This window comes from Carassius gibelio, chromosome B8, assembly GCF_023724105.1.
Source record: "Carassius gibelio isolate Cgi1373 ecotype wild population from Czech Republic chromosome B8, carGib1.2-hapl.c, whole genome shotgun sequence".
In the NCBI taxonomy this organism is placed as follows: Eukaryota; Metazoa; Chordata; class Actinopteri; order Cypriniformes; family Cyprinidae; genus Carassius; species Carassius gibelio.
Genome location: NC_068403.1, coordinates 9,520,591 through 9,533,417, shown reverse-complemented (window position 1 = coordinate 9,533,417; position 12,827 = coordinate 9,520,591). Strand labels below are relative to the sequence as shown.

General features: G+C 35.8%; 1 protein-coding gene across 5 annotated transcripts in view; it reads right to left on the bottom strand.

Annotated features, from left to right (window-relative positions):
• Positions 1–318: 318 nt before the first annotated feature.
• LOC127963597 (cAMP-specific 3',5'-cyclic phosphodiesterase 4D) overlaps positions 319–12,827 on the bottom strand; it is a 108,063-nt gene continuing 95,554 nt past the window's right edge. For 4 of the 5 annotated variants that reach the window (XM_052563589.1, XM_052563590.1, XM_052563591.1 and 1 more), the window contains exons 7-15: positions 8,346–8,439; positions 7,858–8,033; positions 7,102–7,200; positions 6,842–7,006; positions 6,629–6,728; positions 5,068–5,222; positions 4,786–4,908; positions 4,440–4,622; positions 319–3,427 (exon numbers count right to left, since the gene is read on the bottom strand). In XM_052563589.1, coding sequence (XP_052419549.1) covers positions 2,936–3,427; positions 4,440–4,622; positions 4,786–4,908; positions 5,068–5,222; positions 6,629–6,728; positions 6,842–7,006; positions 7,102–7,200; positions 7,858–8,033; positions 8,346–8,439 — 1,587 coding nt within the window. In that variant the 3' untranslated portion in view covers positions 319–2,935. Of the gene's footprint in view, positions 3,428–4,439; positions 4,623–4,785; positions 4,909–5,067; positions 5,223–6,628; positions 6,729–6,841; positions 7,007–7,101; positions 7,201–7,857; positions 8,034–8,345; positions 8,440–9,327; positions 10,464–12,827 lie in introns of those variants that run through there. The other variant, XM_052563593.1, reaches the window with a different exon arrangement.

Sequence of the window (12,827 nt, the reverse complement as noted above, 5' to 3'; positions counted from 1 at the left end):
GCTTATTATAGTAAACTAAACTATAATAAACTATTATAGTGAACTAGCTGCTAAGAAAAGAAAATATTTGTCATTTTCATTTAGATTATGTTGACATACTAAACTAACCTAAACTGGAATAAAAATTAATAAACACTGTATTTAAACATAAATGATATTATTAGAAAAATTATATATTTAATAAACACACAAACAATCAGATCAGGCAAAATTGAACTTGAACAGTCCATCTGAAAAAAATTCATAAAACTAAACAAATCATAGATTTGGCTATAGAAAAAGTATTTCAGAGGAAACAAGAGACAGCATTATAGAGTCAACACATGCTTTTATTATGGTGCATATAAAAAAAAAAAAAAGAAAAAAAAAAGAACATTTTTATTGGATTTTACCAGTTTTCGTATGTAAATTTTTAGTTCTACAGTGCTATCCAATAGACTGCAATAAACAAGGAGTTCAATAAACAACTACACGGTCTTGTGAAACCTCCAGACAAGTTTTGTCATTCAAGTCACATAACAAAAAAATTGTTATCCCTAAATATCATTTGTCAAATTCTGTTTGTGTGTTTTTCTCATGATTTAAAAAGAGACGAGAAGGACGCACTGATTTCATCCATTTAGGGTCAATAAGAATCTACAGTATATGTGTCAAAATGAGTCCTAAATTGAGTTCTTGGGCTTTTTGTGAAGGATCTGGAAATCAAAATGCCCTGTTATTCCCCAAACAGAAAGATGTTTTCTCTCGTATTGCATGAAACGCAAAAGTCTTCGAATGTCTCAGTCAGACGAACACAGCATGGACAGAAACAGGATGGAGGTTCTTACAGCTGGTCGCAAACCCAAACACACGTCACTGGCCTGCTTTTACCCTGTCCGATGAGGTCTGACAACTTTTGTCTGTTTTTTGTTTGTTTTATGCTGGGAGCATTTATGCCATTTAAACAGGAGGAAAACGACAAAACAATTTCCAGCCAGTAGTTTCTTTAGTGCAGCAAGAGGATAAAATCTAAAGAGCTATCTGTAAGGCACAACCCTCAGGCCACGGAACCACTTTCTTTTAAAAAGAAAGAAAGAATGAAAAATAACCACAGTAATGACTATAATTTGGCTTTCCCTTTCTCTACGCAATCTCTCTAGAGACACATATCAATGGGATCATTACATACTAATAATAACGAACATTCTCTCAGTAAGAGTTCCATAATACAACACCATCACCAAAAGGGATGATATAATCATTTACAACCACATGATAAGAGCAACAATATGTACTGTACAGCACAATAAATACATGTTTGTAAACAGAGAGAAATGAAAGACAATGTAGAGAATGGAGACAATTACAAAAATATGAACTATTAATAAAAAAGCAAACTTGGCAACGGAATGAGTTTTAAATAAAGTAAAGAAAGCAACAAGAATGGGGTCATTTCAAAAGGCTTCGATATTATACAGAGTTTTGTACATTTGATTAGGTATATTTACTGCACATGTATAATTCAAATAATATATTAGGAGAACTGACTCATACTGCCGATGCTACAGTTCAATTAAAAAATGCTTTAATATGCTACAAGCACATCAAAGAGCATTAATAAATAATGCTAGCATGAACGTAACCAAACGAAGAGGATGTTTGTACAGTAGGACACTTGACAGAGTGAGTAAAGCAGCAGTTAAATTCATTGTGACTGGTACTGTTTGGCAATGTCGAAAATAACCAAAATAAATACTAATTAGAAAAAGACAAAAACAAAACTAGATTCACACTTACAATGAGGCTTTGCATTGAAGCTGATTGTCACATGATCACGTGACAACAGAAACCACTAAACTGAGCTTGATCATTCATGACAGCTGTTTTCTGTCTAACTGGCCAAGGACGTATGGCACCAAACAGCTGGCAGACATTTCTGAGAAACAAATGAACAGGGCCATAATAATAATAATGAATAATAATAATATTATTATTATTTAATTCTAATAATAATTCAAATGGTTATTTATAAAGTGATAACCAGGATTTATTTTACTCCACTGCTAGCAAGATAGACGACAATGATAGGGGACAAAAACATTTAATGCTTATTCAAGCTATTATCTTATAATAGATTTATAACAGCATTCTTGTTCTTGGGGGTATAAGATATTTATTTATTTTAAGTTTAAATATTGTCATAATTAGGTATTATTAAACTGAGCAACTTATTATTTAAAAAATTATATTTAAAAACTATTTTCAGATCTGGATTGAATGCAACAAATTATGGTATAACACTAAATACTACATTTACCTATTTACCCCAAATATGGTAATTTAAATGAAAGTGAGTATTTTCAGTGTGAAAATGGTGTCTCACGAGTTCTTTTCACTTTGGTACCATGTTCATTCACTTCAAATAACGACCGATCCACAAACACAACAGACGGCTAAATCCAGATTAATAACACATTCGAGGCATCAGGAAGACGCGAAGGTCAAAGCATGAAGGATTCACTTCTAAAGTGTTTGTCTGCTAAAATGCTTCGAATTGCCACTTTCCTTCAGATAAACAGGAAAAAAAATAGTGTCTCGTTGGTGAAAAACAGCTGCTTTCGAAGGTAAATGTTTCTGAAATACTGTTTCAGTCAAAAAAAAATAAAAAAGTACCTCACAATCAGGAATACAAGTCGAGCTTTTTAACCTTTCTTTTGTTCGGTTTGTCTGTATGAATGACAGGTGGGAGTGGAAAAGACATTCCTGAGCGTAAAAACGGTTTAAAAATAAAATAAAATAAGGAATGAAAAATAAAAAACAGGTTAAAGGCGGACATTTAAAAAGCACTTCTGAACAACGTATGCAAAATAGACAATGAAAAAAACTAATATCTTAACCATAAATAAGTGTTTCTCATCTCTAATATAAAAAAGTTCAGGTGCCGTGTCATACTGTGTTATGTGTTGGCAGTGTCATCTTCCTCCTCCTCCTCCTCCTCCTCCTCTTCCTCCTCTAAAACACAGGTTTCTGATAGTTCCCTTTCCTCCTCCTGCTCGTCCTCCTCGTCCTCGTCCTCCTGCGCGTCCCCCACCTGCTCGTCCAGGGGGATCTCTGTACATTCGGAGTCCTGTGTGCAAAGGGTTTTAGAGTCACTGCAGCTGTTTTCCTCCTCTTCCTCGTCCTCTTCATCAGGAGGGCTGCTGCTGTCCTTCTCCGTGTCAGATTCTCCGTCCTCCTCTAGAGTCAGTTCAAACTGGAACTTCTCCTGGCCGGCGGTGCGTCGGCCCTCGCTGTTGGTGTCCAGCGCTGGAGAGGGGCTCTGGGGGATGGTGCTCTGGTACCACTCCCTGTTGTCCTCCAGCGTGTCCAAGATGTCCTGGGCGTCTGGGTGCACCAAGTCTGCCCACGTCTCCCACAGTGGATGCACAATGTAATCGATGAAGCCCACCTAAAAAAAATAATAATTATTATTTCCTTTGAAAGAAGGTTTGTGTACTGTAGTCAAATATTTATTAGTAGTATACACAATATATTGAGTAAACAGTTTTTACATATTATCTGCTGAGGTATTTAAAAGGATTTATTAAATATCTGACATGTACATTACCATTCAAATGTTTGGGGTCAGTAATTGAAGCTAGGACACTGATTAAAAGACATTTATATCAATTTTTTTATTTCAATTAAATTCTGTTCTGTTAAACTTTCTATTTATCAAAGCATCCTGAAACAATTTATTGCAACTGTCAAATATTAAGGAGCACAACTGTCTTTAACATTGATAATAAAAAGAAATGTTTCTTGAGCAGCAAATCAGCATATTAAAATGATTTCTGAATGATCATGTGATACTGTAATGACTGCGGAAAAATTCAGTTTTGCCATCACAGGAATAAATGTTTTAAAATATATTAAAACAGAAAAAAATATATTTTTCAATTGTAATAATATTTCAAGATATTCTTGTTTTTACCGATCAAATAAATGCAGTCTTGGTAAACATGAGAGACTTACCAAATTCTTACCAAACCCAAACATGCATTCTCAAAAATGTGAACCATTTGATGCATGAATTAAATCATGAGGAAAAAATAACCTCTTTACTTTTTCTTTAAAATAAAATATAATAATTCATAATCTGTTTATTTTTTTTTCAACAATATATTTTATATAGCAAGACCAACTCCATGGGATTTATGCTGTAATAAATGATAATACACAAAAATAAACATAATCAATAAACCGGAAATCATCACATGGAAGTTGGGATGTAACATTGGGATGTAACATCCCGCCCTGAATGGTTACAATTGCTTTAAACATCTGACTCCATGCACAACGGTTACAAATAAAAATGATTTAGGAACATAATATAGAGTTAAATATATATGAAATATATAAGCTTGATTATTTTGTGTTCCACTATTTCATTCATCTTTATCCACTCTGAGCAGGCTAACCTGGGACTTCTCGACTGAAGCATTGTGCTTGTCGCACATGGGGCTGATCTCCATGCCGCGCTCCCGCTCTCTGTCCCCCTGACTGAAGAACTCCTCCATGATGCGGTCCGTCCACTGCCTGTACAGCTGCAGCGGCTTGGTGGGGTTACTGAGGTCTGCACAGTGCACCATGTTCTGCAAGACCTGAGACACAGCCAAAAACAGTCACTTAGGCATTCAAATGAATATTTATACTCATTTACATATTCAATAGTATATTATCTGAGAAACACTACTTCGACAAGCTCAAATCATCATTTTATTGCAATATCTACAATACAATATGAGTTTTAATAAAAGGACCGACCTGTATCCTGTCAGAGTAGTTATCCAGCAGCAATACCCCAGAACTGGTCACCTTTTTGGTCTCCACCATGGTTTTCAGATCAGCCAACAAATTCATGTGCTTAGACATGTCTGTGGCCAGAACCTGCAAAAAAAGTTCATCAAGAGAACCCCTTTTTACACATAAAATTAAGTTTAGTTCCATATTACAAGTATCAGTGGAACTAAACGGCAAAAATATAAAATATTCAAAATATTTATAGCTAAACTGTAAACCAGTGACACATTTAACATCGTGACTCACAATGTCAATGACCATCTTGCGGAGTGACTGTCTCTGTTTCTTGGTCAGGTTCTGGAAGATGTCACAGTTCTCTTCCTGCAGCAGTTTAAAACCTACAGCCAGATGATGATTCTCCAACACAGACGAATCATTGTACATGAGGGCCAGCTCAGAGTCTGAGATGGGAGAGAAAAAAAAGAGGACGCACAATTAATTCTATACTGTACTAACTCGACAGCTCTTGTACTTGTAATTCTTGGTGGATTTTCTATGTACAGCAATCTAAATAATACATTTCAGTTTATTGGAAGGCTACAGTGAGCACACAAGTCGTATGAACCACTTTCATCGTGCTTTTTTTATTTGGAGCTTGACCTTTCAGAGCTGTGTAACGTTTCATCAAAATGTCTCGTTTAGAGTTCCACGGCTAAAAACAGCAGCATATAGGTATGAAACAACATGCTTCCTCCTCTTGTGTTCAAGTTCCTGCTGAGCTTGTGACAAGCATTACTGGTCCCTCCATTAGTCACCGAGGGGATTTTACCAGTGTGTGGGTGGGACACGTGAGGTTTCTGATTCACCGACACATGTAGCCCACCTAGCACATGCATCCATAGAATGTGAAAATCACCCGATTGACAACTTGCTGCACGTGATAACAGCTTAAACATATTGATTTCTCTTTGTGCTGGTCTGCTACTTTGAACAACCATGATTAAGCTAAAAGTGGTTTTGACAGCGGTGGAAAAACATTACACACATGTAAATTGTAGGAAGCAACGTGACGTTCCTTTACGGACACAACGGGATATTTGATTTAGTATAGTATGTAGTCTTTTCCCAGTCAACCTGGACCATGCATTGCAACTTTGCATTTTAAAGTATAAAAGAGGACTTAAAGGAATAGTTCAACCCCCCAAAAAAATGGAAACTTGCTGAAAATTGATTCAATCTCGGGCCATCCAAGAGATGTCCTTTATCAAAACAGATTTTGAGAATTTTAACATTACATCACTTGATCACCAATGGATATTCTGCAGTGAATGGGTGCCGTCAAACTGAGAGTCCAAAAAGCTGATAAAAACATCACAATAATCTACGTAAGTAATCCACACAACTCCAGTCCATCAACTAACATAACAAACTTTTGCTAAAATAAGGGTACTCTATCCATAATATTGCTGTCCTGTATGAAAAAGTCATATCCATCTGAATCAGTCAACACTGTTCACAGGAAATAAAAAACAGCCAGAAGCAACAGTTTAAATGTAAAAGTCTTTGTTTCTTACAAACATGCAGATTTTCACTTTATAAAATGTTAATGGATTACTTGTGGATTACTGTGATGCTTTTATCAGTTGTTTGGACTCTCATTCTGACGGCACCCATTCACTGCAGATGATCCATTGGTGATCAAGTGATGTCATGTTAAAATTCTCCAAATCTGATCAAACAAACTGATCTTGGATGGCCTGAGGGTGAGTAAAATTTCAGCATTTTTGTGTAAACTATTTCTTTAATGCCACAGCAGCAAAAGAAAGTTTAATAGTAAAGTGTCACGTGCTTAGAGCTAGAGACTTACTAGTGTTGATGAGAAACTGGTTGGAGACGCCAGGATGGTCAACATCATGTATCGCACTGGCGAATATGGCAGCGAGAATTTCAAGGTCTGTAAACACAGCCTGAAAATAATAGACACAGAAAGATTTTTCTTAAATCTCACACCGTAGTCCACTTTTTTAATACCTAACAATCAGAAGAGACAGCATTGCATACTGGGACAGCAGTATCATACCTCAAGGGCAGGGGTTGATAACAGGACGTGAGTGGACTGTGTGACATCAGCAGCGTGGATGTTGTTGTGATAGGCAACGTCAGCATGGTAATGGTCCTCTAAAGTCATCAGATAGGTGATAAACGTGTCCAGGGGAATTTTAAACGTCTTTAACAAGTCCCTCTCCTACAGAAAGACAACCCATATGGTTTGTCCTTGTTAGCAGCAAAAGACATTAAAGGAAACTTGAGCTTGAGCGAACAAATACTGTAAAAATGTACCTGGAATATTGTGTGCATCATAACCGTTAAAGGTCTGTTCCCAGAAAATTCTGACACTTTGAAGACATTAAGACCCCATTTATTTACATCTTCAAGCTCCTGAAATGACACAATGTGAAACATACAGTTTGATTTCCTATATTGAACTTTTCTGAACATCTCTAATTAATAGCCATTATATTTTGTACACTACCGTTAAAACGTTTGAGGTTGGAAAGATTTTTTAAATGTTTTTGAAAGAAATCTTTTATGCTCACCAAAGCATTTATTATATCAAGAATACAGTAAAACAGTGATATAAAAATTTTAAATAACTGTTTCATATTGTAATATTTTAAAATGCAATGTATTCCTGTAATGGCAAAGCTCCAGTCTTCAGTGCCACATGATCGCTCAGAAATCATAATATTATGCTGATTTAGTGCTCTAAAAACAATATATTTTTTATTATTATCAATGTTGAAAACAGTTGTGCCGCTTAGTATTTTTGTGTAAACAGTGAGATATTTTTTCTGGATTCTCTGATTAATAGAAAGTTCAATCTAACTAAAGACTATAGAATACCCAAGATGTGTCACTCGTATAGTTTTCAATGTTGGAAAATGCAACGCTCAATATGGCTCTATCAAACGAAGCCCCGCCTTCTGAGGAAAAGAGCCAATCGGTAAAGTCTTCTGAACGGCAGTGAATTTTTCTTTATATATATTTAAGGCTTTATTATATAAGATAATTTATTCATTATTATTCAATATATACCTTGGCCAGCTCATCTTCTGTTTCAGTTTTGACTCCAAACCGAGGGATGCTAGAGTTGGTAAGGCTGGAACTGTGCGTTAACTTTTTTACACCACTAATCTGGGACATCGGCCTTTTCTTCTTCTCCTTGTCTTTCTGGGACTGGGGCGATGGCATTTCCACTTCGTGTTGCTTGTCTAGAGAAAGAGAAATCGCTCAGAGAAGGTTCTAGAAATTTTGGAAGAAGAATAGTGGGCTCACTTGTGGCTGATTATTTAGCTACAGAGCTGCTGCTGACCTGCTTTTTGCTCATAATCAGCAGTTCAGTTGTCCTAGTTCTCTGAGTTTCCCTAAAAATTTCACCCAGCTCAGCGCTCCTCCAGTCAAAATGCTTTAACTCGTTTGTTAATTAAAAAATGCAGTGCATGTTGCCACATAACATTATAGCTGTATTAATGTATGTTAACATCCATGTTTGGTTTTTATTGTGGTTTTCGTGGGACACTCACCTAAGAATGTACTGGAGATGAACTCAGACACCTGGTTACCAGATCGGCTCATCTCTGAGAGGTGAGTCAATTCTCTATTCAGCATCCTCTTGAACTGTTGAGAGATAAACAAACAAGGACAATTAGTATTATAATTATTGTTATTATTTTTTAGATTTAAACAGATTTTGTGTAAAAAATATTATGACTGTTTTTTGAGTATCCATAATTATTTATGAAAAAACTGAAGAAAAAATCTAAGTAAAAATATCTAGTGTGGAGGTGTTGTGTAATAACATTCTAGCACCATTGTCCAAACACCCCCTCATTTATTCACTGCTCTAGACACCATTTTACCTTTTTTAATCATTTAATGGATTTTCTGTTGTCAGCTATGTCGCTATCTGTTACAGATACACCTGGGTTTCAAGGATGAGTCCTCCAAACAACCCAAAACATCTGAGTCCTCTCACACTGTTGAGATTGTGAGGTCAAAACGACCTGCTAGGTCACACCATATAAACGCCACAAAACCAAATACCCTTCTCCCACGTTTCTAACAAGATTTGCAGACACCAGCTAGAGTTGAAAACCAACGCATGCACAAAAATAAACTTGCTAATGTGCGCAAACAAACAACTAAAACAGCCCAGCGACAGCACATGATGTGCTGGTGCTTTTTATAGTAGTTTGGTTCAAATAGTGATAGGGCTGCAAGTAAAAACTAACAAGGCACAGAATAGAATTTTTTTGTTTGTTTGTTTTTTTAAGCTGTAATTATGAAGAAATGCAGATTTTAAAAATACATAATCTAAACATAAAAATACAAAAATCCCATTAATTAATATTCATTCATTTAGATACCTGTCGTTAGATATCATGTTTCTTTATGTAACCTTTCTTCTTTATGTAACCAGATACTGAACACCAGTAATAAACAATAGCAGCCAATCAAACCACATTCCAATATAAGAATAGAGTATTTTATGATTGATTAGCTTACCTTGATGTATCCCCAAGAAACTGACAGCAAATAATTTGCCTCAGGCATTTTGAATGAGTAAGTCCAGATAGCAGATAAAATTAGAAAATACTGGCTGATAGATAAGACGAACACAAACTGCTCAGCGAGAGGATCTCAAAGCTCCATTTATTTTTTAATCCACCTGAACTAAGGTTATGATTTTACACTAAACCCCATATGAAAAGTCCAGAAATTCCAGGGCATTCCTTGCGATGGCTGACTCCACTGTTAAGAAACCTGGCAAGATTCCATCTAAGACAGAAGAGGGCGTGAAGAAGCCACGGCATTGTCTGATAGCATCTATCCGTGAGCTGCGCACTCAAACCAAACAGATTGAAAAATGTCTGCGCTTTGGAAGGAAAATATGCCCAGTTAACAGCTTCCAAATAAGGCTGCGTTTCACACAATCATTCAGGTGAGAGTCTCTGACTGCAGCCCAGCCAATCAGGTGGCTCCTCCAGATTAGAATGAGCTCATCGCTGCAGCCGATTGGCCGAGCCAAGCTCGCATGTAAATCCTCTGGGAGTGTTTTCCTCCTCAGGGCCCCTCCCACTTCACCCTCTAGATGTCTGCAGCTCAGTTGGAGGATGTGTTCTTTCGTAAGAGAGCTCTTTAATACAGCAGATAGCTCCTCAAAAAAGGCACACAGTCATTATGTGTGGTTTGGGTTCATGCGTGTTCACGTCATGTTTGAACGTGCATATGTGTGTGGACAGATGCGAGTGTATGCGTGGGGGGTGAGGTAATCTTCATGACATGATGTGAGGTTTGGAAGTGGACATTGTGTCAGCCAGACTCATACAATATTCAGTGAAGTTCATTCACATAAATCCACAGAGGGGAGTCAATGGAGAACATATGTCATGTGAACAAGAACAAAACAAACTGATGACGCAGTGCTAGATTTGTCCCTGCTAAATTGTTAATGAGCCCCCATGAATAGAGCAAAAACTATGCCGGGAATTATGCCATTTTATTCTTTTACTGACTGTAAATGGAGAAAAGGGCTAAACAATAAATAAATAAAAATTCACTGGCCCAGTAGTTTAGACTTTTTACTAGCCCTTGCTCTATGGCAAGATAATGTAAATAATGCAATTATATTAAATGTAATTTATTTAATTCGTTTATAGCTGTCATGGAGCAAATAAAAAATGTATATATAAACATTTACAAATGTATATTACACTTATGTACACTTATTTTTGCCCCCAAAAAAACTAAAAACTAAAATTGAAAATGGAAAAAAAAATATTTTATTCTTTGTAATTATAATAAAATATGCATTTTAAATATATACATTATGAATATAAAAATACAAAAATGCTAATATTTATGATGGCTATATACATGATAGTACTTCTTCCTATTCTTGCATATTTTGCATATTTATTATTATTAAACTGGTAAAGATTAAAATAAAACTAAAAACTCAAAAATCAACTGTCTTTTATTCACTGTAATTATGATAAAAAAACTGCAATCAATATGCAATATAACAAATATATAAGCTGGGGCCTAAAGTATTTGGCCAAATGTATGACAGCTGTGTAATAGATGGCCTACTATCCAAAACCACACTGTACCCAGAGAGCAAGTGAGAAAAAAGTACCTGTAGACCTCAGACATTTTTAGAAACATGTCACTGAGGTATTGTACCAAGACCTGTGTCTTTACACTGAGCTGGACAGAGCCAGTGGCAGAAATAGGTGCTGACAGAACATGGAGAGGGATTATTTCACACTTCTGGTCCCTGTGTACCACTAGTGGGATGCTGAGTAATTTGCAGCTTTAGTAGAGCAGATGAGCCGACGGTAATAGGCTGTTGCGGGTCCGTGCGGACAGAGGTGACTGTGTTTCTATTGTTGGAACATCTAGAGGGTGTTAAAACGTCTCGCGGCAAAAAATGGAAAGATATCACACAATTTGTAGCTGTGATTCCTTGAAAATGTGTTTTCTGGGACAGAGGCCTAAATAATGATTTGTTCCCTGAATCCATCCCTCTAGTTCAATAATATTCCTTGTAGATCAAAAGCAACGTTCATTCATTATTTCTTCTGAACATGCGAGGGATTTGATAACGTCTATAAATTGTGAGCTCGAAATAACCTAATGTTGACTTCAGTTCAAAATAACATAGTTCTAATTCTAACATAAACTGCACATATACTATTCCAGCAGACTAAACAGCAACAACATAGCCATTGAGCACTTTTTGATGTATTACAATAATGCATACATTTTCAGACCTCTCCAATATCCATAACACGCATACAGCTTTGAAAAAGAGGATTTCTCTGATGCAATTGAACAATAAAAATTTTTAAAAAAATCAGTATTACAAAATACCAGATCAGAAAGCATACTGATACATTTTCTGTTACAGAACTCTACATTTTCCTAAGGTGACACTGTCCAACAGTTACATGAAAGCAGGTTAAATTAAATCAAAAGTTATTTAAAATTAACTTACAGTAAAATGACTTGAAACACAAAATCACCCCCCAAAAAAAGACTATTAATAATAATAATAACATCAAAAAAAAAAAAAAAGCATGACATTTAAAAATATTAATAGTAAAAAGAAAAACAAAGCATATATAGTTAATATATACTACAGGGGAAGTCGTGGCCTAATGGTTAGAGAGTCAGACTCCCAATTGAAGGGTTGTGGGTTCTAGTCCCGGGCCGGCAGGAATTGTGGGTGGGGGGAGTGCATGTACAGTTCTCTCTCCACCTTCAATACCACGACTTAGGTGCCCTTGAGCAAGGCATCAAACTCTGAACTGCTCCCCGAGCGCCGCAGCATAAATGGCTGCCCACTGCTCCGGGTGTGTGCTCACAGTGTGTGTGTGTTCACTGCTCTGTGTGTGTGCACTTCTGATGGGTTAAATGCAGAGTGCAAATTCTGAGTATGGGTCACTATACTTGGCTGAAAGTCACTTCAATTCACTTCACTTCAATATAATAGTGTTTAATATCACAGACAAACATATTATTATTAGAAATAATATAATTTACATAGAAATAGGTAGCGCATATAATAATTTTTAATAATATTTCTTAAATAATATTTACATAATAATATAAAGTATATAAAACAATATTGTTAAAACTAATATATTTTAATATAATTAAATATATTATACTAAAATATGTAATTATTTTATTAATTCACAGATAAGGTCATTTTGGAATATCTAATATAAATGATGTACCTGGACTGATTTGTAACCCAGATGTCACTGCTTGATCAAAAAAAGCACAGTTCATCTTCCAGATGAATCCCTATAGCTAAAAAAATACATTTTAGAGTTCTAAAACAGAACTAAATCGAATTCCTATGGTGAAATAGACATGTTTTTCTGTCTCTGAAATGGAAGATGTATTCAAGCACCCGGGTTAATATGAACACCATCAGATCATAAAAACGATGGCAATGGACAATGTTTTTCATAACATTCCAACATGAAAATAGT